Below are 27215 nucleotides of genomic sequence, written 5' to 3'. Positions count from 1 at the left end.
ACCTAAAGTACAGAAGGTAAAAGCGAGGGAAGGCTCTCCCGACATTAATACAGAAATGTCTAGTTAATGCAGTCAAAAAAATCATTACATTTGAAGCTGTAGTTAAACAATTTCAATTTAATATTTAGAAAAATCCAAACAATTTCACTTCTGTCAAGAGTGGAGATTGCAGGTGTGAATATTCAGATAATCCAACCTGAACAGGTTTCATATGCAACTTTACTGATAAAGTTAATTGGATAAATCAATCTGGGGGAGTTTTTTTTGAGTCAATTTTACACAATAGTATTAGTTTTAATCTTCTGAAATACCCAGAAGTGCTGTCAGGGAAAACTGCAAATGCAAACCAACTTGAATGCAGCATCGTGTCAAGTTAAAGGTAACGGGGGCGGAATCGGCCGCCCGAATGGAAAAGAAAATCAGATTGGGTGTAGAACAGGCCGCTGGTTCGCTACCGCCTGTTTTGCGCTGCCACCCAAGACCAGATCTCTCTCAGCCGCTCTCGAGTTCCTAGCGAGTAAAAGACCCGCACACTAAGCCGCTTAGTCCAAAAGGTCCCTTGTTCAGTCACCACTCTGGGAAAAGGTAGCTGGGGCAGCAAAGTTACCCATTGTCCAGTGACTCCTCCCTCACCCGCTGGGAAATGTGAGTGGAGCGAGGACTGGATTGGACTCTGCTGTGGTGCCTTCCACAGTTGAATTGCCTCCCGACATTCACTTACACAAACAATGGCCACTTTGGGAGGCTAACAATATAAGCCCATCTTCCAGGCAAGTAGGAAGACAGTAGTCTCTCTTCCCCCATATATATAACCTTGAATCTCTTTAGATACACAAAATATTTCACTGATCACATGAATTACTCAAAACACTAATTTTAAAATACTTTATTCTTAGAAATCAATATTCTCACGATTAAATATGATAACTGCACCTTGTGCACTCTGCTGCTATACACATTACTCTGCTCTTCATTATTCAGTTACATAAATTTACAAGAATTCAACAGAAAAGCTCAGAGAAAATACATTTGTTAATATAATCATACAATCATAGAGTTATAGGAGCATTCACTGAGCAGAGGGTGTTTATTTCCTTAAACCCGAAGCTCGATTTGTTTTCAGAAAGCATGGTCCAGTCCAGGGTTCCATGGACACAGATTAAGAAATCAAGAACAAGGTAGTGCCACGGAGTCAGGATGCCAGGGTCAGGACATTTTACAGGGCAAGTACTTAGAACTTCGTTGCTGGGTCTGAAACAAAAGGGGGATGGGAGGATTAGAATGCTGGTCCATGTCGCTTACTCACTAGCCTGTGGATAACTACTACTCAGCTCCAGAAGTTGGGAAAGGAAATCCCGAAATCATCAGTCCCTTTACGTCAACCATCTCTATTGTCACAGAGTCATAGAGTTATACAGCACGGATAGAGGCCCTTCGGCCCATCGTGTCCGCGCCGGCCATCAAGCCCAGTCTAATCTAATCTCATATTCCAGCATTTGGTCCGTAGCCTTGTATGCTATGGCATTTCAAGTGCTCATCCAAATGCTTCTTGAATGTTGTGAGGGTTCCTGCCTCCACAACCCTCTCAGGCAGTGAGTTCCAGACTCCAACCACCCTCTGGGTGAAAAAGTTCTCTCAAATCCCCTCTAAACCTCCCGCCTTTTACCTTGAATCTATGCCCCCTTGTTATAGAACCCTCAACGAAGGGAAAAAGCTCCTTAGTATCCATCCTATCTATGCCCCTCATAATTTTGTACACCTCAATCATGTCCCCCCTCAGCCTCCTCTGCTCCAAGGAAAACAAACCCAATCTTCCCAGTCTCTCTTCATAGCTGAAGCGCTCCAGCCCTGGTAACATCCTGGTGAATCTCCTCTGCACCCTCTCCAAAGCGATCACATCCTTCCTGTAGTGCGGCGACCAGAACTGCACACAGTACTCCAGCTGTGGCCGAACCAGTGTTTTATACAGCTCCATCATAACCTCCTTGCTCTTATATTCTATGCCTCGGCTAATAAAGGCAAGTATCCCATATGCCTTCTTTACCACCTTATCTACCTGTTCCGCCGCCTTCAGGGATCTGTGAACTTGCACACCAAGATCCCTCTGACCCTCTGTCTTGCCTAGGGTCTTCCCATTCATTGTATATTCCCTTGCCTTGTTAGTCCCTCCAAAGTGCATCACCTCGCACTTTTCCGGGTTAAATTCCATTTGCCACTGTTCCGCCCATCTGACCAACCCATCTATATCGTCCTGCAGACTGAGGCTATCCTCCTCGCTATTTACCACCCTACCAATTTTTGTATCATCAGCGAACTTACTGATCATACCTTTTACATTCATATCCAAGTCGTTAATGTAGACCACAAACAGCAAGGGCCCCAGCACAGATCCCTGTGGTACCCCACTGGCCACAGGCTTCCAGTCACAAAAACAACCTTCGACCATCACCCTCTGCCTTCTGCCACTAAGCCAGTTTTGTATCCAAAGTGCCAAGGCACCCTGGATTCCATGGGCTCGTACCTTCTTGACCAGTCTCCTGTGCGGGACTTTATCGAAGGCCTTACTGAAATCCATGTATACCACATCCACTGCGTTACCCTCATCCACACGCCTAGTCACCCCCTCAAAAAATTCAATCAAATTAGTCAGACATGATCTTCCCTTGACAAAGCCATGTTGACTATCCCTGATTAATCCTTGCTTCTCCAAGTGTGCTCTGCTTTCCTGCTGCACTTGATACTTTGCAACACCTTTCAACTCATCAGAGCTCAAAATCTTGGATTTGGCTAACCTCTGTTGGATGACTTTGGTTTCTGGTAGCTGGCATGTTTAGCTGAGAATTTATTACAAACTTTTACAAATTAAAACAAATGTAGGAAACACAGTGGCCAATTTTCACACAGCAAGGTTTTGTTTTAAAAGTTGACTTTGGCTGTTGACCTACTGGCTCAGGGTGTAAACATATGGCATGATAGGATACTGAGACATACAGACCAAGGTAGTGTCAGAGTTGATCCTGTCTACTGAGTTAGGACACCAGTAGAGGAGAATTAACTGGCCTCCATGCCTTAGTTAGGGACAGTTAAAAAACATTTTTTTTTTATCCTGGCCCATTTTCCTGCTGGGAAATGGATGTGTATCAAGTCAGGACAGGATGAGCAAACCCATCATAATGGAACAGCCTGCAGATATTGTCTGCCTAGGCTTGGGCAAGGTACAGAAGGGTCACCCATGGGGAACTGTATCCCAGCACAAGGCAGCACACTCAGGAGAAGTGAGAAAATTACTTCTGTTTGTGGGACCTTGCTGTGTGAAAATTGGCTGCCGTGTTTCCTACATTACAACAGTGGCTACACTTCAAAAGTACTTCATTGGCTGTAAAGCGCTTTGGGATGCCCTGGGGTTGTGAAAGGCACGATATAAATGCAAGTTCTTTCTTTTTAATGTAGGAAACGCGGCAGCCAATTTGACACAGATGGGTCCCACAAACAACAATGAGATAATGCCCAGATAATCTGTTTTAGTGATGTTGGTTAAGGGATAAATATTGGCCAGGACACCAGGAGAATTCCCCTGCTCTTCAAATAACGCCGTGGGATCTTTTACATTCATCTGAAGGGGCAGCCATGGCCTCGGTTTTAACGTCTCATCCGAAAGATGGCAACTCCAACTGTGCGGCACTCCCTCAGTGCTGTCTGACGTGTCGGCCTAGATTGCGTGTCCAAGCCTCTGGAGTGAGGCTTGAACCCATGACTGATTCAGAGGCCAGAGTGCTAATACTGAGCCAAGGCTGTTTTTTTTTTAAGCTGAGTTCTCGCTAAGAACCAGTATTACAACATTAAAATGATTACCAGCTAGCTGCTAGCTACAGAGAAATGGAAAACAAACATCAAGACTATATCAGCATGATAGGTAACACACTTTCATTTAAGACTTTTTTTTAAAATCCTCTTTAGAAGCGACATTAAGGGGAGAGTGCAAATTGAGGGGGATGGACTTAGATACTGATGTTCCATTGAATGCAATGTGCAGATTTAGGTTTCAAATGATAGAAGCTCACGATATTGTAATGTTTGCTATAGATAGATAGTGAGGGGGGGTGGAATTTTGAATGTGGGGGACACTAAAGTACAAGAAAAAAGTCAATGCAACGCAACGTGCTGCTAAAAACTTCCTTCTCCGTGAGCTTTTGATCACCCGTAATACACGGAGAATGAGAGAAGAATTTAAAGTTACAATTCGCCTGCTCCTGAAGTCATCTGAAATTCAAAGTAGACTCCTTGATTTTATTAATTTAACGCTTCAGTGAATTTCATTGATGTCGGAGAGTTATCAGACGCAGTTGACAGGCAGCTGGGGCAGCTTAGCAGGGAATCTTTTCATGCTTTACACGCACAAAAAGAAAAAGCCTTCCATATTCGGCCCCCTTTCCTTCAGTGTTTTTAAATGTGGCCCGAGTCTCAGAGCCGTTTAAAAAAAGTAATTAACTTCAAGATTTGTTTCGGATTATTTTTGTTTAAACCGTGGTTACCAATTACATAATAGGAGAATTGGGTAGGAATTAAGAGTCCAATTGTGACAGGGACCTGATCTAGTCATTAAGAAGGCCAATGGAGTGTTTTAGTGACACTGCCCACATAACCTGACAAATTTAGCAGCCATAAATGCTCGGTAATTCTAAATCAGTTCCCCCAATTACACAGTGCCCATGATTTTAATTTAAATAATAGAAAAAAAAACTGGTAAATTACTTTCATATGGAAGTGGTCCTAAGAAAAAGTGCTTTCATCCCAACTCCAATAGAGGCCACTTCTGCAGTTTGGCACTCAGGGGCATCTGCAAAGTTACTGTGCATTCCTTCAGACTGCAATTACCTGCTGCTGCTGTCGCCGTCTGTGGAATTCTTCCTCGCTGGCAGCAATAGCCTGGGCCAGGGCAAAGTCCTCCTGCTCCTCGGGGCTAAACACAGGATGGACAAGATCGGGACGGGGAGAAATAGATACAACCTTAATATGAAAAGAAAACATCACGAGCGAAACTATCAGCCGGACACATCCAGTCGCAAGCAACACACACAACTCTTTTGGTAGCAGGACTGAAAGCAGATGGAACATAAGCAATTTACAGAGTTTACAGCACAGAAACAGGCCATTCGGCCCAACTGGTCTATGCCAGTGTTTATGCTCCACACGTTTGATACAGATTAAGTCATTATGTATTAATCTTTGTCTATTTGCCTAAACAAAACTTGAAACATACATATTGAAAAGGACATTTGAATTGGACAGGCAGCAGGGTCGCTTAGAATTCTAACATGCAGCCTCTGAGCAAGGTGCTACTGTGAGACCACAGACAGCTTTACAACAGGAGTTTCTGCCCCTCAAAAATGTCTTGCACAACCAGAGGCTGAAGAGCCTGAGAAACCTAAACCCGGAGACAAGAACATAGTCTCCGGTGGATGGGAAAACTGTCTTCCCAGCTGGCTTCAGTCACATCCCTCCATACGAGCCTGCTCCAGCTGAGAGAACAAGGCAGTGCGGGACACAGACGACTCCATTAAAGCGGTCAGCAGGAGATATGTAGCCAGGGTACAAGACAGATGGGACTAGATTTCCTTGGAGACGCTTCACCCTAGTGGCCAATCGAAAGTACAAAACTAGGGGGTAGGCTTTCTCAGTTTCTTCCCTCCCAATATATAAAAAAACAAATAGGACGTATACAGCACACAGCAACTCGAGTCTTTAAAATAAAGACTTGTTCCCTCATCCTCTCCGACTCCTCTGCATCCACCCACTGTTCCCACACTTACCCCACTGTTTATGTCATCAAATGAGACTGGTACAAGTTGATTTACACTTTTCCTTCCACCTCTGCTTATCTATGCTCTACGTAGACAGTCGGGCAACTCGTTGTCTGGGAATCCCAAAAGGAGTTGGATTCTGGCCTTCTGGGATGCAGTGTACTCTGTACACTAATGCTCCACGGCATCAGACACCACCCCCCCCCCCCCGCCCCCACTCCCACTGAACATGGGCTGGATTGGCTTTTTTTTCTTTAAAAAGCAGCATTTAATCTCCTCACAGGGCTACCCATCAGCGCAGAACATCCTCCACAGTTTGAAGCAGCTGCTCACTTTTTGTTTGAATGCCGACTCCTGTCCGCTGCACAATCCTCCAAATCTTTTGTTGTTAACATACAAGTCATAGTTTTGCTCTATAACCCTTCACTAGCTTGACGTCAAGGCCCGCAATCTTAAACCGCATTCTGCTCGAGACAGGCTGGAGCCGTGGGTGATGGGGCCCGAGCCCCATTATCTACACAACGAGCTTCTGATTTCAAATGCACGATAGCTCCATTAAAACCATAGGTCCTTTCACTTGCTTTATGGATGTTGAGCTAGCACACGTTTAACAGCCTTCCATGATTTTACCTGTCTTGACAGTAAGAGGAGGGGGAAATAGACCAGCTCTATCAACATTCACCAGCCTGTCAGTCCACAAACAATGGAATTACATGTCTACAGAGGATCACAGGTATAGGGGGAGTTAGGCCACAAGCAGGCCCAGGCCATACTATTACAGTATCACAAGCTGAACCGTTAACACGGTGATAGGTCATTACCTCAATTCTGTTGCTGACCTTTACTCTAGTTGCTGCAGCTTGCTGTCTAGTTTGAGCACTCTGCAAATTTTATTCTGCCTCCATTGATGCAATACCAGCGAAATGTTACTGTTTAGTTTGCCTGGTCCACACATTCAGGGCTGCACCCCAGCCTGTGGTACTCTCACTGCCAAAGACTGTCCAACAATGAACTTACTGATAACTTAAGAGGCAACTTTCACGTTGAATACTAAATACAGAGTTCCCTTGATGGTTCAGTTGGAGTGCTTCACCTGAAACCAAGTCATCAGACCAGTAAGGCCCTGATCTCAGCAGGGCAATGGTAGGAGTGACAAATGGCATCAACAGCTCTAGCTCAAGGAAGGGAGGGGAGGGAAGGAAAAGAAGCTCCTTCTTCTAAACACTGCCCGGAAACTCCTGCTAGAACGTATGCCCCCAGTGTACATAGGGAGGACAAAGGACCAGGCTTGGCTGTGAAAAGCAGTCACCAGTGGAACCATGGCTTAAGTTAGCATCTTCAGTTATGAACGGATAAAAGTAGGGACAAAAATAATCTGATAACTTGGTAGATTTGTGAACAGGACTAGACTAAGACTTTCCACAACTCTAAACATGTTAAAATTGCTGACAGGAACAGATGAAACATTACAGAATTTCAAAAGCTGTCGGAGCTATGCTTTTTACCTGGGAGCTGTATTTCTGGAAGATTCAGCTAGAGATCTCTCCAGAGCTCTCTGCAGGGCTTGTTCTTCAGTCTTAAAAAAAAAAACGAGAAATTCACTCACCGCAATGGTAGTGAGAGACTAAACCCAACAGATGATTTATACTACTTCAGTTTACTTTCCTACAGCAATACAGGTTCTGCATAGTATTTCTTGCAATTTCTGCAGCTACATCTTAATCATAGCTGAATGAGAACAGCAATTTGTATAAAGCCAAGCTCTTTTTGAAACAAATAGTCTGCATTTACTGTTCCACACTACAGTTTTCAACCCCATTTGTATTACAAAACTGTTTACAAGCCAATTCTCTTATTTCCCAATCTACCCTATTTATACTGTGGGTCTGATCCAGTGACTATTGAACTGTGCATGTTGTGTACATGTAGTTAGTACAAATTTGGCAATCTGGCTGCAATCTCCGCTGATGTCTGGGGAAAATTCAGACAGGCCAGCAATAACGAAAGCGCAATGCTGGCCGGCACTGATGGACTGAGGTCAGTCTGTCCACAGCCAGAGACAGCAAACCTGAACACAAGTGCCAAGCCTGGCAACTTTGCAGCTGATGACACCCATTGCTTGGAGTCATTTAGAGAGAAACCCCTGCCCAAGGCAGGCCATGGTGCCCAACAGTATCTACTGCCAAGCCATTTGCTTCATGGGGTGCCCATGAGGGCAGTCTTGCAAACAGAGGTAACTGTCTAAATTAAATGGGATATTGCTAGTCTTGTACTAGCTCCAAGGATCTATTGCAAGGGTGTACTTCCTTCATACTAGATGTCAACAGCACCTATGCCACAATTGCCTACACGTACCCACAAAGTGGTTACGTACTTGTGCAAACAAGAGGGGAAGCCAGTCATTCTTATGTAGTCCCACATCTGTGATTCTTAATGTACAACTTGAAGAAGTTAGAGTAGCTCACTTTGGCTAACTTCCCAATAGGCTCATTGTTATGGTACTGTCGGCTAGCGGGAACACCAAGTCACCCCAATGAATTACAAGGCAGGGAACAGCAGCTGGCCATTTCTTGTTGGGAACAACTCAGCCCATTTTTGTTTTAAAAAAGAGCACTACATTAGTAAATAGTCTAGAAATGTAAATTTCCATCTACAATCGGATCCAAAACCATTGGGATTTGAATCGTTGGCTTCACGTACCCAACACCCTAGCAAATGCTCCAAGGATCAAAAATAAAATAGAAAACGCACAGGTCAGCATCTTACGGAGGGAGAGGTGTTAATGTTTTGTAGGTGTGGCCATTCCATTGCCCCAATAAAGGGTCACACCATAGAACGTTGACCTCTCAGACACAGACCTGCTGTGCATTTACAGTATTAGTTACAGAATTTTGATCTATATTCTCAGCTTGGCCACTCATTATCATGCCCTCAAACGTGACAATCGTAATTCCTTTTCTGACTGTCCATCTCAGCCATGGAGTCATATTTGCTTCAGAGGTACCTCTGTATATTTGAAAAAGAGGCAACATCTCTACAATGCAGGTTAAAACATACGTTACACGCATATATACACAGAAATAAACACAGGATGTCCTCAGGTTACAAGTGGACTCAGCTCATAGCCTTATTGTCCGAGAGTCAGATGATTGTGGCTTCAAGCCATCAATATGTGGGGTTCAAACTCCATTGCAGTACATGGAGTGCTGCACTGTCTGAGGCAATGTCACTTCAAATGACATGTGAAACAGAGGTCCCGCCTGCCCGTTTAGGTGGACATTGAAGATCCTATTATTCAAGGAAGAGCATGAAGCTCTCAGAGTGTTTCGGGCAACAATACCCCCTCAACTAATACCACCAAACGATTAATTGGCTGTTCATCTTACCGACACAGAACAGTTGTCACTTCAAATGAACAGATGTTTCGATCTGATAAAGTGCTGTGTATATTTTTATGTACACACACACACACACACACAAATTCATTCAGGATTCTACTACATTTTCAACATGGAATTAGACTCCTTTACAGCCTCATATTTTGCCTAGAGCTAGAGGCCAATGTAACAGGTCACCCAAACAGAGCCAGTGATACTGTTTCTTGAGGTTTCCACCCCAATTTTCTCTTTGCACAACAGTCATCCAGTAACATTTAGCCCTCAGAATATTGTCATAATAATGTTGAAACACCTGAGCTCAGTCCTTTAAAAGGTCATCACCACACTGTTGCAGACTCACCAATCCTCCTTGCAGGGATGCAGATGCAGGGATTGGTCTCGGTGGGTCACTGTCAAAAAAAAGCACAGAATCACTTTCCAATCTCAAAGGCATTTGGACTTCCAAAATGACACTTGCCACTTCAGGCAAGACCCAGTGTGACCTCTTTAAACTCTCTCCCGATGGTTCAGCTGGTAAGTGTACTGCCTATTGTGGAACCAAGTCAGACTGATCAGGAAGGTCCTGAGCTCGATCCCTGGTCTCTTACGAGTTAGTTGATCTTATGTAGGATTGCAGTAGTGAGGCTACAATTATCCTCAGCATCCCTGGATTGGGGGAGTGGAGGCATCAAGGAACAGCACCACCAGGTGATAAAGGAAGACAAATAAAAATGTAAACTTTTCTATTAGTCGCATGTGAAAGTTTTAACTCTGCATGGACTATCAACCTTCCAGTGATCCAGCCACAATAGATGTCAGTCCCACACAGAATTATTTTAACAACGATGGCTCTGATTTTGAAAGATACTGGAAGCACCTCACCAGTAACATCCCCATTTTACATGCGCTGATGCAAGATGCTTCCTCGTGGGCAGGTGGGAATAAAAATGGAGAGAAACCATGCCAGGAAATTGGGTACATCATTCAGCAGCCAAATGAAAAAAAAAGGACAATATTAGCAAAAGCTAATCTTCTTATCTATTGGGAAACGGTGTGTGGCATGGATTGCCTGAGTAACGAGGGAAAGCACAAACAGGCACAAGTGTTCTGAAGCTTTAAAGTTCCCCAATGCTTTGTGAAGAACCAAGTCAAATTTAATCCTTGATTTTTATAGTGCAGCAAAGACAAAGCATCTCCCAGAAGGGAGTAATGGTATGTAAAGAAACCCAGCCAATTCACAGGCATCTGCTAGCAGGTGGTTATAGAACTGCATCAGAAGCCCAGGAGCATGTTACCAGCCTGCCCCCTCAGGCCAGGCAATGGTATGGGATGCAAACAGCAAGTATACAAAATGGTCATACCGACTTCAAACCCTCTTTCTAAAGAGGGAAAATAAATGACTCAGCTGCATCAGTGTCCTGTCCCGGTTTAGGCAGGTGGATAGCTGGTGCAGTTAATCCCTTGGCAAACGGCTGTTTCCTGCAGATGTGGGCCAGAGCAGGAACATAGGAACAGGAGTAGGCCATTCAGCCCCTCCAGCCTGTTCCGCCATTCAATTAGATCTGTATCTTAACTCCATTTACCCACCTTGGTTCCCTATCCCTTAATACCCATACCTGACAAAAATCTATCGATCTCAGTCAATTCAGTGCGTGGCCTGTTGACTGTACCTGTTATAGTGTGGGTGGGCTGATGTATTCAGTCCATTTTGCCGACTGCTGGATGCCCCTTTACTTGTAGATGGCATCGCATTGCGTTTTGATGTCCCCTGAGCTCTCACGACGGCAGCATTACTTTCAAAAAGACAAAAAAGCGTCAATTAAAATAACGACACTGTAAAAACAGCAATTTAAAGTTGCTTCACACATTGAAATTTCAGCTGTGACAGGTTTTTCTTTAACTACAGCCTGGATCCTTGTTAGCAGTCAGGATATAGAGGCCAGACTCATCCCACATGACTAAAGTAACACAAGGTATGATTGCCATTTCCTTTTCGGCCCCACAGTGTAGTCACTGCACGTTGAGGTACATTTTATAATAAAAGTGCAGACTGAATTATGTGACTCAATACCAAGAGTTTACAGCTTGAACCCATTTTATACCAGAAATGCAAGTCATACAAAAAAATTACAGCTTTCATAGAAAGAGATATTTCGGCACAGGAGGAAACCATTAAACCCTTCTTGTCTGTGTAGAATTTAGGCCCCCTCGGGGGCTGATTTTACACCGTCCTATTTTTTCCTGCTTTCTCCCCATGTCGTTTAATATTTAGTTATCCAGAGCCTTTTTGAAAGCTGTAATCAGTTTGGCATCGATCACTTGTGGCAAAACATGGGTTTCGGAAACAGTCCAATGGCAAACAAGGGATGGCAACAGCCAACATTTTGGGCGTTGCACACAAAGTGTATTTGCTCCAGCACAGTTGTGTTCAAGACAATACACCGTTTCAATGTTCAGACCCAGCCTATAACTAAGAGTACCCAAAAGGAAAGTACTTTAAAAATAAATCACATTCAATCTGAAGCTGTTTGAGCCAAATGAACAAAAAAATGACTACTAGCTAGGTACTGCTCCATAGTTAGGTATTTCTAGATTGGCTGAACTACTGCTACATACTCATGCCATTTCCTAGTGTAAGGCACCCCACTGCAGTCTCTGACTGAAACTACACCACCTCCATAACCTGGGCCACTAGCAGAGCCCAGGAGGAAAGCAGAGACTCAGAATGGTAGACTTTAACAAACCTGGAAGCAGCATGCAGCAACAAAGCTAAAAGACAAGATCGTAATAAATTAATAAAGAGATGAGGGTGTACTTTCCGCAGATATAATTCCCCCCTCACTGTCTCTTTCTTTGAGTCACTGCCAAGCAAATATTAGGACAAGGCAGCAACTTATTTAACAGTAACCATTTTGCCATCATACCAGACTCAGCAGTCCATTAGATCAGAAAACACTGAATGAGGAAAGACTGTGTATAATTCTGCATTAGAACGTCCCATTTTAAGCATTTTTGAAAACTGGAAAAATATTAGGGACCACAACAAACCCCATTTCACAGGGTTACCCGTGCTCCTGTTTATTGCCTTTCTGCACTGAAGCATAATATTGGCGAAAGATTGTTGGTTTGCATTTTCTTACCCTGCTTTGGAGAGAGGGTTCCCGTCAGCCTCACATGAGTGATCCAAGGGGTGTCTGTGTTTTAAGCAGAAGTTTAAGTGACACTGGTCACATGTCACTTTGATCATCTCTTTCTGTTTGCACCCGGTCTTCGAGCACTTGTTTGTAAAAATCTGAAACACACATTTTTTGGTTTGACACCATTCATTTAGCAGGAGATCCTCACTGCTGCTACCCGATTACACAGTTGCTCCTTAGTACAAAATGGGCTGAGGGACCATCACCTGTAGCCAGTGTGCTGAAAATATACAGCAGGACTCCTTTCCTGGCAGGCTAGATTATGTGCTCAAGTGTCTGGAGTGGAACTTGAACCCATGACCTTCTGACTCAAGAAGAGAGTGTGCTACCAACTGAGCCACGGCTGACTCCCAACAACTTACAGACGCAATACCCAAGCTCACCTGTGAAGAATGACGACTTCAGCAAGATACTGGATGAACCCAGCATCACGGCATGGTACTTCAGCATGAGCCAGGAAAGGGGAAGAAATGTGGAAAAAATAATTCTACAACTCAGCAATCTAATGAATGTATATACGGAGAAAGGCCTTACCTTACGCTTTTTCTGGGCAGGGTCAGATTTACACTCTCGGTCTATGTGTTCACCAACCCGAATGTCTGGCATTTCTCCCTTTCTGACAGGAACTGGTATGTTACACAGCGGACACACGGGTACCTGTATGTCCTTAAGATAATCAAGTATATGTTAAATACAGCCCAATGAAACAGTTTCGAGTTCCCCTTCAAGTCACACACCGCCCTTCGTTATCACCGGGTCAAAATCCTGGAATTCCCTAACTGACATTATGGGAACGAGGGATGGCAAAAGTTGTATAAACTAACTCCTACCACTTTTTACATCTGTATGTGCCCCACCGCCCTTGAAAACAATTTCTGTGGAGGGGAGAAAATAAAACATTGCCTCAGCTAGATCTGCTAAAGTGGCTTGTAAATAAACCAAAGACCAGCTCAAATCTGATCAGAACGTGGAAATGAGACAGAGACAGAGAATTCCTGCTTGTTTGCTATCCGCTGATTCCTGCAGGGAAGTGCACCTGGATAGAGTCAGGCTTGGTTGTGATGCCCTCCACAGTCAAATAGCCCACTGACACTCACAGGAAGAAGTCATTTGAGCAAGGCACCAGAGGGCTGTTGAGACCCATGGAAGCAAACTCCAGTAGGAGTCAGCATCTTCAGGTGAAGAAAAATGAAAAATGGAGAAAACTGGGGGTTTGAGGAGGAAAAACTTACATTATGCAAAAAAAGTGTGTTGCCTGAATTTTCTAAACTTGTTCCAGATGTCAGACCTCATTAGTTTTATGTGAGACTAAACAAAGGTTCTGTTTATATAGAGGGCACATTTAAGAATGGTATAGAAACCTTTTTATAGGCGGAGGTGCACTTGTGCATTGTGTAGGTGATGTGGTCCTTGCAGAAGATCTGTGCACATGCGTCACACTTCATGGGAAGAAAATCTGAAAGAGACAAGAGGGATCTTAACAGGGCAAAACAGACAACCGAAGGAGTTTGCTCAATTCAGCTAGAGCTGCTGTAATGTCATTACAACTGGCCTCTGGGGTTTCGTGGGTGGGGGAGGGAGGGGTGGTGGTGGGGGTGGGAGAAGAGAAAGAAAAATCAGCCAGGGTTCCCACTCCCATCCAACTATCGCTACTGGACAAACATATAGGATCTGGCTTGCCCTCTGACAAGTCCCCCTCCGTGCGGGATTAGAATGCTGGTACATGATCAACACTCGAGAATAATGGTCACTCCAGTGAGGTACTGGAAAGTGCCCAGTCCCCATACTCCACCATTGAGTCTACACCTTCAGAACAGGCAGTGAGAAGGGAAAGAAAATTGGCAAAAAAAACTCCCTTGAACATTTTGCAATTTTCCTCAACTATTCATGGCTTTATTGGGCTTTCTTTAGCTCTGCCCTTCCTCTTTCTTTTTGCTTTCTCCTCTTCTTTCCCCCCCTCCACCGCACCCCTCAAAAAGGTAGCAGGTGATGTGCTCCAGTATCTGCTGTTGCTGCTTTTAAGCAAACACGTGGTGGCGAAGAGCACACCAAGTTAATGTGTTTTATTTTCCTTCCATTCCTGGGGAGGACCTTCACCCTTCCTCCTTTCCAGAGTGCACAGGTCAGCATCTTATGGGAGAACGACTGATTTATTACACTCTGACACAACAGTGCACCAAAGCACTGAGATGCTTATGTTGGCTCAATTTATAATATCATGCCAACATCTGATGATCAACAACATGTCTAGATTACAACAATGACAATTCAAAAGTACTTCATTGGCTGTAAAGCACTTTGGGACATCCTAAGGTTGTGAAAGGTGTTATATAAATGCAAGCTATTTCCTTATATAGTGCCTTTAACGTAGTAAAACATCCCAAGGCATTTCACAGGAATGTAATCTGTCAAAAATTGACACTGAGCCAAAGAAGGAGATATTGGGACAAGTGACCAAATGCTTGGTCAAAGAGGTAGGTTTTAAAGAGCGCCTTAAAGGAGTAGAGAGGTAGAGAGATTTAGGGAGGGAATTCCAGAGCTTAGGGCCTAGACTGCCGAAAGCACGACTGTCATTTGGTGAGGCGAAGGAAGCAGGGGATGCACAAGAGGCCAGAGTTGAAGGAAGGCAGAGTCCTTGGACAGTTATAGGGCTCGGGGACGAGGCAATGGAGGGATTTGAACACAAGGATAATTTTTAGAACAAGGCGTTGGTGGACCAGCAGACAATGTAGATGAGCAAGCACAGGGCTGATGGGTGAATGGGATTTGGTACAGGCAGCAGAGTTTTGGATGAGCTCCAGTTTACAGAAGGTGGAAGATGGGAGGCCAACCAGGAAAGCATTGGAATAGTGAAGTATGGAGGTAACAAAAGCACGGAGGAGGGTTTCAACAGCAGATAAGCTGAGGCAGGGCGATGCTACAAAGGTGGAAGTAGGCGGTCTTTGTGATGGAGAGGATATGGGATCGGAAGCTCAGCTCAGGGTCAAATAGAACACCGAGGTTGCGATCAGTCTGGATCAGCCAAAGGCATGACCACGAGCCAGCATAGGTTGTTCCTGGGGACCAGTAGAGGCAAGATGGTGCAGCAAGGTACCTTGTTATAAAGGGAATGAATTGGGGGGGGCAGGGAGGGGGAAGAGAGAGGAGATTAAGGCCAGATACTCAGCAGAGCAGAAAAATGACAAATTTTCTCTTGAGAAAGATAGTTTTATCTCTCCTATCCTACAAAGCACATAATTCTGAACGATGTACAGTGTAAACAATCTGAAAAACTGTGAGAAGGATGTACAGTGTAAACAATACTTCACTGTTTTCACCCTTACCTAGCCGCTTGCAGGAATTCTCGGAACAGTGATTCCCCAGGTCAGGAAACTCCATTTTTGGACATGTATCCCTCAGGACTATAGATCAGGCGCTGTTGTGTCCAAATTTGACTTTGCTGTTATTGCTACCTGTAACAGTATAAGAGTGTTTAATTATTTGAAGTACTATACACTCTGCATAGAGATAGCTCACCAGTGTTGTCAGTCAGGATATTTAGCACAGTGATAGAGGCAATATGCATTAATATCATGCGATGGAACAATAAATAGTACCTTTAATAGAGAAAAATCACCATAAATCAATTTAGAGGAGATAAGGATTGCACGCCTAGTCTTCTGCAGGAGGGTTAGGAGAGGTGACTGAAAGCTTAGTTGAAGCGGTGTGTAGAAGATTTTTAAAGGCGACCAAGGTAGCATAGTGGTTATGTTACTGGACTAATAATCCAGAGTCATGAGTTCAAATCTCGCTACAGCAGCTGGGGAATTTAAATTCAATTAAATAAAATCTGGAATTAAAAAAAACTAGTATCAGTAATGGTGGCCATAAAACTACCGTATTATCATAAAAACCCATCTGGTTCACTACTGCCCTTTAGGGAAGGAAACCTGCCGTCCTTACCCGGTCTGGCCTATATATGACTAGACCCACAGCAATGTAGTTGATTCTTACTTGCCCTCTGAAATGGCCTAGCAAGCCACTCAGTTGTAAAATCTCGCTAAAAGTCATAATAAGAATTAAACTGGACGGACCACCCGGCATCGGACACTACTCCGGACCCATGGCATCAGGTCAAACATGGGCAAGGAAACCTCCTGCTGATTACCACCTACCGCCCTCCCTCAGCTGATGAATCAGTCCTCCTCCATGTTGAGCACCACTTGGAGGAAGCACTGAGGGTAGCACGGACACAGAATGTACTCTGGGTGGGGGACTTCAATGTCCATCACCAAGAGTGCCTTTAGCACCACTACTGACTGAGCTGGCCAAGTCCTGAAGGACATAGCTGCCAGACTGGGCCTGCGGCAGGTGGTAAGCGAACCAACAAGAGAGAAAAACCTACTTGGCCTCGTCCTCACAAATCTACCCTTCGCACTGAGGACACCATCCAACGTGTTGTGTGGCACCATCACCGTGCTAAATGGGATAGATTCAGAACAGATCGAGCAGCTCAAAACTGGGCATCCATGAGGCGCTGTGGGCCATCAGTAGCAGCAGAATTGTATTCCAGCACAATCTGTAACCTGATGGCCCGGCATATTCCTCACTCTACCATTACCAACAAGCCAGGGGATCAACCCTGGTTCAATGAGGAGTGTAGAAGAGCATGCCAGGAGCAGCACCAGGCGCACCTAAAAATGAGGTGCCAATCTGGTGAAGCTACAACTCAGGACTACATACATGCTATAGACAGAGCTAAGCGATTCCACAACCAACGGATCAGATCAAAGCTCTGCAGTCCTGCCACATTCAGTTGTGAATGGTGGTGTACAATTAAACAACTAACGGTAGGAGGAGGCTCTGCAAACATCCCCATCCTCAATGATGGCGGAGTCCAGCACGTGAGCGCAAAAGACAAGGCTGAAACGTTTGGAACCATCTTCAGCCAGAAGTGCAGAGTGGATGATCCATCTCGGCCTCCTCCCTGATATCCCCACCATCACAGAAGCCAGCCTTCAGCCAATTCGATTCACTCCACGTGATATCAAGAAACGGCTGAGTGCACTGGATGCAGCAAAGGCTACGGGCCCCGACAACATCCCAGCTGTAGCGCTGAAGACTTGTGCTTCAGAACTAGCCGCGCCTCCAGCCAAATTGTTCCAGGACAGCTACAACACTGGCATCTACCCGACAATGTGGAAAATTGCCCAGGTATGTCCTGTCCACAAAAAGCAGGACAAATCCAATCCGGCCATCAGCCTACTCTCAATCATCAGTAAAGAGATGAAAGGTGTCGTCGACAGTGCTATCAAGCGGCACTTACTCACCAATAACCTGCTCACCGATGCTCAGTTTGGGTTCCGCCAGGACCACTCAGCTCCAGACCTCATTACAGCCTTGGTCCAAACATGGACAAAAGAGCTGAATTCCAGAGGTGAGGTGAGAGTGACTGTCCTTGACATTAAGGCAGCATTTGACCGAGTGTGGCACCAAGGAGCCCTAGTAAAATTGAAGTCAATGGGAATCAGGGGGAAATCTCTCCAGTGGCTGGAGTCATACCTAGCATAAAGGAAGATGGTAGTGGTTGTTGGAGGCCAATCATCTCAGCTCCAGGACATTGCTGCAGGAGTTCCTCGGCCCAACCATCTTCAGCTGCTTCATCAATGACCTTCCCTCCATCATAAGGTCAGAAATGGGGATGTTCACTGATGATTGCAGTGTTCGGTTCCATTCGCAACCCCTCAGATAATGAAGCACTCTGTGCCTGCACGCAGCAAGACCTGGACAACATCCAGGCTTGGGCTGATAAGCGGCAAGTAACATTCACACCAGACAAGTGCCAGGCAATGACCATCTCCCCATGACAGTCAATGGCATTACCATCGCCGAATCCCCCACAATCAACATCCTGGGGGTCACCATTAACCAGAAACTTAACTGGACCAGCCACATAAATATTGTGGCTACAAGAGCAGGTCAGAGGCCGGGTATTCTGCGGCAAGTGACTCACTTCCTGACTCCCCAAAGCCTTTCCATCATCTACAAGGCACAAGTCAGGAGTGTGATAGAATACTCTCCACTTGCCTGGATGAGAGCAGCTCCAACAACACTCGAAACTCAACAACATCCAGGACAAAGCACATCCACCACCCTAAACATTCACTCCCTTCACCACCGGCGCACTGTGGCTGCAATGTGTACCATCCACTGGATGCATTGCAGCAACTCGCCAAGGCTTCTTCGACAGCACGTCCAAAACCCGCGACCTCTACCACCTAGACGGACAAGGGCAGCGGGCACATGGGAACACCACCTACACGGTCACCTCCAAGTCACACACCATCCTGACTTGGAAATATATCACCGATCCTTCATCGTCGCTGGGTCAAAATGCTGGAACTCCCTTCCTCACAGCACTGTGGGAGAATGTTCACTACACAGACAGCAGCGGTTCAAGAAGGTGGCTCACCACCACCTTCCCAAGGGCAGTTAGGGATGAGCAATAAATGCTGGCCTCGCCATCGATGCCCACATCCCATGAACGAATAAAAAAAAAAGCTAAAAGTTCCTGATAAGAAGGCTGAGATACTGGAGGCTCTAGCACAAGATAGAGTACAGGGAGGGGGCTAGTGGGGCACAGATTATACAGGAGAGTAGAGGAGTCAAGGGCATGAGAGAAGACGAGACTGGAGAAGGTTGCAGAGAGTAGAGTCGGGCAAGGCCATGGAGGTGTGTCGATGAGGACTTTAAAATTCATTGAGGAGCAAATATTCACTTCACATCACAAGCAAGACTTGTAACTACCAGCACTTCACCCGAGTGTATGCTTTTACTCCTAAAGACACTGTCCTGTGCGTGTAAAGTTGTAGGCAAATAATCCTTACTAAACAGGCAAGCCAATGCCAGTTTTGTAAAAAAAAAATACAAAACCTTAAATTGTACTGCTGGGTGTTTTCATAATTTAAGTGGATACCGGAATTCTAGTGACATTGTCACTATTTCAATAAATGAACATAGTTTCATGTAAACAGTCCCAAGTAGATGGAAAGCCCAAAAAACATACCTTACCATAAATATATACAGCTATCAATCTCTATAGTTGCTGCATTACCAACACCGCAGTAATTCTGTATGCATCACCACACTGCGTGCCAAGAAGGTACACCACAGGGCAGGAGAGCAGAGTCACACGCTGAAGTCCCAACATCATCGTAGCCACCAAGTCAAGTCAGCATCAAGTGGCAGTGAGGCATTTCAACAAAGAGAAACTCGAGTGCACTTCCTTAACAGCCTGTTAGATTAATTAGAGCAGCTCCCTGACCCCTTTAGCCAGGACAATGGTGGATGTGTATTGCAGGTGGAATCTATGGAGCATTATTAATATTGCAGGATTGTTTTTTGAAGGAGTTTAGCAATACCTAGTCCTGTTCCTCTAAAAGCCATCCATTTATGTCGCTGGACAGCTGGGCTGATCCATGAGAATGGGTTTGGTGGGAATAATGGTCTTTCCCTGTCTAACAATTATTTTATCCTTATACTGCAAGGCAGTCTCTAGTGTTCCATTCCACTTTACAACAACTGCCAATGCAGAGTCATTTTTGAAAAGGGTCATTGCTTGCAACTACCTAGCAGGCACTGGTAATTTCTCCCAGTACCCAGGGAGTGTCTGTAAGAACTGTGAGCAGCAAGCATGATTCATTGGCCTATAATGGGCGTCACTGCACTACAGCTGCTCAGCCCTCTAGTGGCCAAATACACAAACAATCCACCAGGCATGTGTCCTGCCAGAGGCACCAGTCACAACCATTTTTGCTGATGCACATAACGAGTTTACTGTCAATAGTGCAGCGGCCAGTGTCAATCCACAAGTGAAAACTACACCAGTTTGATGAATTTCACTTTAATATTCAAAGCAGGTTTTAGGAGATAATTAAGATAGAGGGTTAGTATATTTTGCAACAATTATGATATTAAAAAGAGTAGAGAGAAAGAACAAGGAACTAGAATTAAAATTGCTAATGCCAACACTGGCACCATAGGTGAATGGCCACTTTCATACTGAAATTTCTGATTCTAATAAGTTCGACAAAAGACAATTTTCCCTCTAAACCACATCTCTCACTCTAGTCTCCATGTATAGTTTCAGGAGAAGTCTGGACACTAAACTACTTTACCCAGAGAGTGATTAGAATGCGGAATGCGCTACCACAAGGAGTAGTTGGGGTGAATAGCATAAGGGGAAGCTAGATAAGCACACGAGGGAGAAAGGAATAGAAGGGTTAGACGAAGAGGGGTGGGAGGAGGTGCGTGTGGAGCATAAACTCCGGCATAGACCAGTTGGGCTGAATGGCCTGTTTCTATGCTATACATTCTATGTAAAAAGCCATAGAGTAGAATTACCCTTCTTGCTGACTGGTTCTTACTGTACGCTGCATGGGGTTAAGCACCAATCTCATTTTTGAAGTAGACTCTGGGTTCAAGCGAGAATTGAGGGAGGCAACATTCCTCTGTGGAGAAGATATATTATGTCAAAGTATTGGACTGGCCACTTCTGAACTCAAATACAACTCGATCCTCACTCAAGTCTTTTGTAACAGCTTACTGTGCCAGCCTTAATGAGATATGGAGCAGCCACCTATGAGGCAAGATCAAGTATCTCCACGAATTGAGCTGACTCGATAACATGATAAACATAGTCCCCTGTGATACTAATCATATTACACTGACAGCCACTGTAGATCCTACAGCACTTGCTATAAGTTGTAAACTAATTTAAATGTTTCCCAATGGCTTAAGTGTGTAATGGCACTGAGCTACACGGCCACCAGTTTTGATCCAAATAGTAACCCAGCTGCCGGCCTATCAGTTAGTTGCAGCACCCTGGGCTAGAGAGGAGGAAAAAATGCAAACCAGTGTTCTTGCTCTCGATTACTACCCAGTAACCGCTACTGTAAAGGGCACGTGAGAGAAATGGGTCAGGCTTGGCTGCAATATTCCTGCCAAGTTGAATAGCCTGCCAGAGAATCATAGAATGCTTACAGCACAGGTGGCGGCCATTCAGCCCGTCGAGTCCGCGCCTGCTCTCTGCAAGAGCAATCCAATTAGTCCCATTCCCCTGCCCTTTCCACGTAGCCCTGCAAATTTTTTTCTTTCAAGTACTTATCCAATTCTCTTTTGAAAGCCATGATTGAATCTGCCTCCACCACCCTTTCAGGCCGTGCATGCCAGATCATAACCACTTGCTGAATAAAAAAGTTTGTCCTCATGTCGCCTTTGGTTCTTTTGCCAATTACCTTAAATCTGTGTCCTCTGGCTCTTGACCCTTGCACCAATGGGAACAGTTTCTCTCTATCTAGACTCATGATTTTGAGCACAGAGCTCACTGTCTTGGCTCTCATACAAGCAGTGAGCACTTGGGCAAGACACCAGAGGTTGAGCAGGGCCCATGGAACCATATCCTGTGCGAGTCAGGGGCAGAAATTTTAATAAAAAGTTTATTTTATTTGCCGAGTAAGTCGATTGAAATTGTATCTGATCAGGCCAGTGACAACTAAAATCTGAACTTTAACAAACATGTTTACAGCAGTCCCATGGAGAAATACCAATGGGAACATGGCATGGATATACCAATGGGAACAAAAGCAAGTGTTTACAAAACATGTTTACTGGATATTACAACTAAACTCAATGTAGCTAGAAAGTTTGGTGCTAAATTGGATTAGCAGTTTCTTTGGATGCATTCGGTCACATCTGCTCTTGCTCCCAGTTCTGTTAACCTGCACCGCTGCCAATCTTCTCCATACCACACCAAGGTCAAACTCCTCCATGCTTCTCTGTATCTCACAGCAAGTCACAGCAAAAAACGAGCTGCAATGTTGCCATATTTGAGAAATACACAACACCCATGGCCTGAAGTTCCTACCTAAGGTTCCTCCATTTCAGGTGCTAACTGACCGGTTATACATTTTCAGCCATATTTGTTATTTCAGATTTGCAGCAGTCGCTGATTTTCTTTTTATTTCTATCATGTCTATCTTCGACGTCCCATGTTTACACTTTACTATCAGACAAAGAGCAAGGTGGCAGGACTGGTGCAGTTATGTTAACGCTCCAACCTGTTGTGCCATGAACTGACCAGGCATTAATCTGTACCTTCAGTTCCCTACAGTCTGAAAAGACAAATACTGTGGGAAATGCAGAGCACAGGTCAGGAACGGCAGAGGGATGAAGAGTTACTGTACAAAGCCACTGAGCCACTTTCTGCATCTACCTACTGCTAGTTATATCGATAACTAGATTCAGATTAAAAGGGATCCAACCAGATGTGCATCACACACACACATGCTTTTCTACGTAATTAGTTAGGCAACTTGATAAATTTAATAGCCTGCATGAATGCAAGGCCATTCTCGAGCTGCATTTTCAAATGCAGTAGCTGCTCTACAGAGTGAAAAAGTGACAAATTTCAGCATAATTTTACATGTGAATGCCTGAGGTTCATTACTGAGACAGCAAGTGTCTGCTATGCTTTGCGCTATACATGGTGAATCTGGCATTTCAGCACGATTCCGCCTCATCAAAACTGTGACAAGACCTTCACAGTGACAGGGGAGAGGCTCACGTGTAAACCTGGAACACTCACACCAACAGTTTAATATTATGAGCCTTCACAGTGAGCACTAAGCAGTTACAACAAACATGAACGTTACATTTACTTTGCACCACTGTGAGGTAAATGAGGCGGCTCTTCCAGCTCGAGGGGCCTAGACCCAGTTCAAGATGCATTTCTTTTTCCCAGCAGCCTCTGGAGGCAATCGCATCCAGACAGCAACAGTGAACAGCCATCTCCAGAAGTGTCAGCCAGCAGTTTTTCTTGCCGCGGACAGGATGGGCGGTCATTCTGTCTGCACAAGCTGATGTTATTACCATGTACAAATCTTCCCAAATGGTCTGGGGAGGGTCCAGAATAGTTGTACTGTAAAACAGTGCAGGCACAAACTTGCATAGGCAGTATGTTTGTGGCTCTGGTGCACAATTGCAAGACAAATAAGCCTGATTCCATAGCACTAGAAGCCTTGAGGCTGATTCAACAGCTTCTTTGTTATAAATGCGGCAGAAAGCTAGCCTTCCTCAGTATACAGCTTAGGATCTCCGTGAAGCCAGTTTACCCCAATACGGGCTCCAAACAAACATATTCGATAAATAAACATTTATTTTTCCCTGTTTTCGTTAACTAGACAGTCAAAAAAAAGGAACAAGTGCCAACTGTGGCACCAATGGAGCTTCATGCCTTATTTCGCATGGGCAGCAGTAAAACCATCAATAGCAGCAGAATCAAGTATCCAATTTGATGGAGGGTAGCTCTCATCACCCCACTATTGTGTGTGGCTGCATTGTACAACAAAGTGTGAGGGACTCAATGACACATCAGTCATTACACTAGGCATGAAAACTCTTCCCAGGGAAGAAATTGATTAGGGAATCCTGCACACGGTTCACATTTACAATTAAAAAAGACATCTTTGCTAGCTCCGCCAATAGCTCAGCAAGTTTATCCAGGGAACAGCTGAACTACCCATACCATGAAGGTCCTCAGTTTGCTCCTCCAGCTGCGCTTATCTGGGCCAGCAGTATAATCGGCCTCAGTGCCCAGAGGGCTTGGGAGGGAACAATAGAGCAGGGTTCCTGCTCTTAGTCGCTGCCTAGTGATCCCTGACTGGAGCAAGATATCGGGGGCAGCTTCCAGCACCCACCTTACCTGAGCAAGCAGCCTACACCTATGGGAGAGAGAATTGGCCTCCTGGTGTAGCACTTGGTCATGGAGCCCAGATTGCATCCTTCATCTATTCAAAGTCACCTCATCTCAGTTGGGGTGACAACAATGGCACAATTAACCTAAGCGTCCCTGGGCTACAGAGGGGGAAAACATACAATGTACTGTCAAGAACGGGCAGGATCAGCTGCGATGCTCCTCATGCTCAAAGAGCTTGCCAACACTCACTGTCTAAGCTCACAAATGAAAAACAAACATTTGGGTGAGCTACTGGAGTGAAACCAGCCACTGTGTAAACACCCCTGCATGAGTAAATCATGGTGCCAAAGTCAGAAATAGTGAAAGCTTATGCCATACTTATTACATCAAAAGTGCCTTTGTGCAGTAGAGAAACTAACAGAGTTTGTCATTAACCAGTCCGAAGCAACAAGGTCTTAGTGTTGCGCACAGATCCAAACAACCATCAGGGCTCAGGACTGCCCAGGTCTCCATTAAATTTGCACAAGCAAAGGGCAGACGTTATTGTGTGCTGACTGGGTTCACAGGTCTGGTATATTTATCACACCATTGAATATCCAAAGCTAGAAAGGGATGGTCTATTCTCACAAAGTACCAAGCAGATACAATCCCCACTGAGTTTTAAAATGCAACTTTTGAGTCAAATTTGTTTACAACAACTCTCACTCAAGCTTTCAAATTATCAGCTATGCCACAAAGCATTTTACTCAAAATCTACCCAAACACCCAATTACAAACATATATCATTTAAAATCAATACTCTTGAGCTTTCCTTAAATCATTTATTCCCACATTTTTAAATCACTTGCAACAAGCAAGAACTGACAATACATCAATCAGCCAGTCTAGCACACCAACACACGTCACTGACAGCCTCCAACCGGGCACCACCTGCATTCCCTGGTGAACCAATTTCATTAAATGACTGACACATAGACCAGGATACAGAATACAAAGATGTCAAGCAGACAGTTGGAGCAGTAAAACACCATCTCAGGGACTGGGCTGAGATTCATCAACATTCTTCACAACACCTGGATTAAGTTCCAACAACTTGCATTTATACAGCACCTTCAACATAATAAAACCTCCCAAGGCTACTTCACAGGAGGAGCATCAGACAAAAATTGACACTGAGCCAAATGAGACATTAGGACGGGTGATTAAAACCTCTCTCTTTGACCAAGCATTTAAAGAGCATTATAAAAGGAGGAGAGATTTAGGGAGAAAATTCCAGAACTTAGGGCCCAGACAGATGACAGCACGGCCGCCAATGGTGAGGCGAAGGGAGGGGGGGATGGCAAGAGTCCAGAATTAGAGGAGTGCTGAGATCACGGAGGGCTGTAGGAGGTTAGAGGGAGGGAGAGAGGGAGGGAGAGAGGGAGGGGAGGGAGAGAGGGAGGGGAGGGAGAGAGGGAGGGGCGCGGCCATGGGAGGATTTGAATGAGAGAATTTTTTTTAAAAGTCCCAACTTTAAAGCTGACAGTTTTGAGGACATGGATTATGTTTTTTTTTCATTCAACCACCAGCACCAAACAGTGATTAAATAACTTTAAAGGCTCATCAGCCTATGGCCATTTCAATACTAAACATCTGGCCTATTATCCGAGCCTCACACTTGCCCATCAGACCCGCTATAAATCAGCACATTCTCCAACTCACCCCGCCGTCTGCCGGGTTACAGAGCGGGGATATTTTGGGGGGGGGGGGGGGGGGAGTTGCCCCGGTTGTTTTCGGTATTTCCGAGGATCCACCTGCTGCTTCCAGGTCGGTTTTCCCGGCCGCAGTTCAGGAGCGGTCTCTCTCTCTCGCTGCTACCCCTCGGGGGGTCCTAGCCCCCGGGACAGCGCTGACCCGAGACCGAGGATGGAGGGAAGAGAAGAGAAGGGGCGGGCGGGCGGGGGGTGTTAGCCCCATGTCAAGCCCCGGGCAGCCTCGGCAATCAGGGCCCGGTTTAAAGCTCCATTAATCGCCCTCACCCCCCCCCCCCCCAGAGACACCGAGCGCGGCCCCCAGCCAAACCCCGAGGCCTAGGGACCCACTAACACCAGACCCGGTCCCCGCTCGCCTACAGGCCGGAGCCACGGACCTTCTTTACCGACCTGTCCAGCCGCCTCGCTCCTTCCTCTCGCCCCCGGCCCGAGCTCCGCCCCTTCAGCTGCTGGCGCGACCTGATGACGTCACGGCCCCATGCCCTATTATATGTAATATATTATTACATATAAATATCCGGGCATTATTCCCCTCCCCACTTCCCATCGCTTTTTTTTGTAAAGTATTTGACCAGCACATTATTTTTTTTGGTTTTATTTAACCTTAAATAAAGATGCAACGGTTCCAACCGTTATGCCCGTTGTCGCACCGTGATGACGCGAAGACACCTTGTGACGTAATCAGCCCGCCCCCCCCCAGCGTCACGCGCCAATGACGTCGGCGATGACTCGGCGCGGCCTGGGGCTCCATTCATAAATAGAAGGCCCTCCTCACCTGCCCATTGCCCTGTTGGTGTTTTACTCTCCTTCCCCGACCAGGTCAACAACAGTTCACACATGGGCTCAAGGTTAAAAGTTGTACTTTGTGCCAGGGCTATTAATTTTGTGATTGATGTTTTCCTGTATTCAATAGTTCACTTTATAACAAAAATGCACTGTCATTGTTTTCATGGTTTGATTGAAAAAATGCACTGTCATTAATTACCTACATTGGTCTAAGGTTTTTTTTCTCCATTATATCAATCCCAGTTCATTTCATTTGAAAGAAAGGAGGGAGAAAAAAAGAAAGGATTTGCATTTATATAGCCCCTTTCATGACCTCAGGACATCCCAAAGCACTTTACAGCCAATGAAGTACTTTTGAAGTGTAGTCACTGTTGTAATATAGGGAAACGTGGCAGCCAATTTGTACACAGCAAAATCCCACAAAACAGAACTGGAAGATGTTAAAGAGTTAATGTTTTTAAGCAATTACAGCAAACTTGAGACGGGAAACAGAAAGCAATGAAGGTTCAATGAGGAGTGTAGAAGAGCATGCCAGGAGCAGCACCAGGCGTACCTAAAATGAGGTGCCA

The 27215-nt window shown here is 45.1% G+C and overlaps 1 protein-coding gene across 5 annotated transcripts; it reads right to left on the bottom strand.

Moving 5' to 3' along the window:
• Window positions 1-871: 871 nt before the first annotated feature.
• Window positions 872-26342, bottom strand: zfand2a (zinc finger, AN1-type domain 2A). 5 transcript variants are annotated; one of them, XM_068002927.1, is made up of 11 exons: window positions 26251-26316; window positions 20758-20864; window positions 15699-15827; window positions 13737-13831; window positions 12910-13041; window positions 12319-12470; window positions 10849-10971; window positions 9540-9588; window positions 7307-7377; window positions 4876-5007; window positions 872-1251 (listed from the first exon to the last, which is right to left on the bottom strand). In XM_068002927.1, exons 3-11 carry the CDS (start codon window positions 15751-15753, stop codon window positions 1050-1052), a joined length of 1011 nt encoding a protein of 336 aa, XP_067859028.1. In that variant the 5' UTR covers window positions 15754-15827; window positions 20758-20864; window positions 26251-26316; the 3' UTR covers window positions 872-1049. The 5 variants fall into 5 exon arrangements, with proteins under 5 accessions (XP_067859028.1, XP_067859027.1, XP_067859030.1 ...); XM_068002926.1 differs by lacking the exon at window positions 20758-20864 and having other exon boundaries at window positions 26251-26342; XM_068002929.1 differs by lacking the exon at window positions 20758-20864 and having other exon boundaries at window positions 26238-26312.
• Between the last annotated feature and the right edge of the window lie 873 nt (window positions 26343-27215).

Source organism: Heptranchias perlo, chromosome 22, assembly GCF_035084215.1.
Source record: "Heptranchias perlo isolate sHepPer1 chromosome 22, sHepPer1.hap1, whole genome shotgun sequence".
Classification (NCBI taxonomy): domain Eukaryota; kingdom Metazoa; phylum Chordata; class Chondrichthyes; order Hexanchiformes; family Hexanchidae; genus Heptranchias; species Heptranchias perlo.
This window is presented reverse-complemented; position numbering and strand designations above follow the sequence as displayed.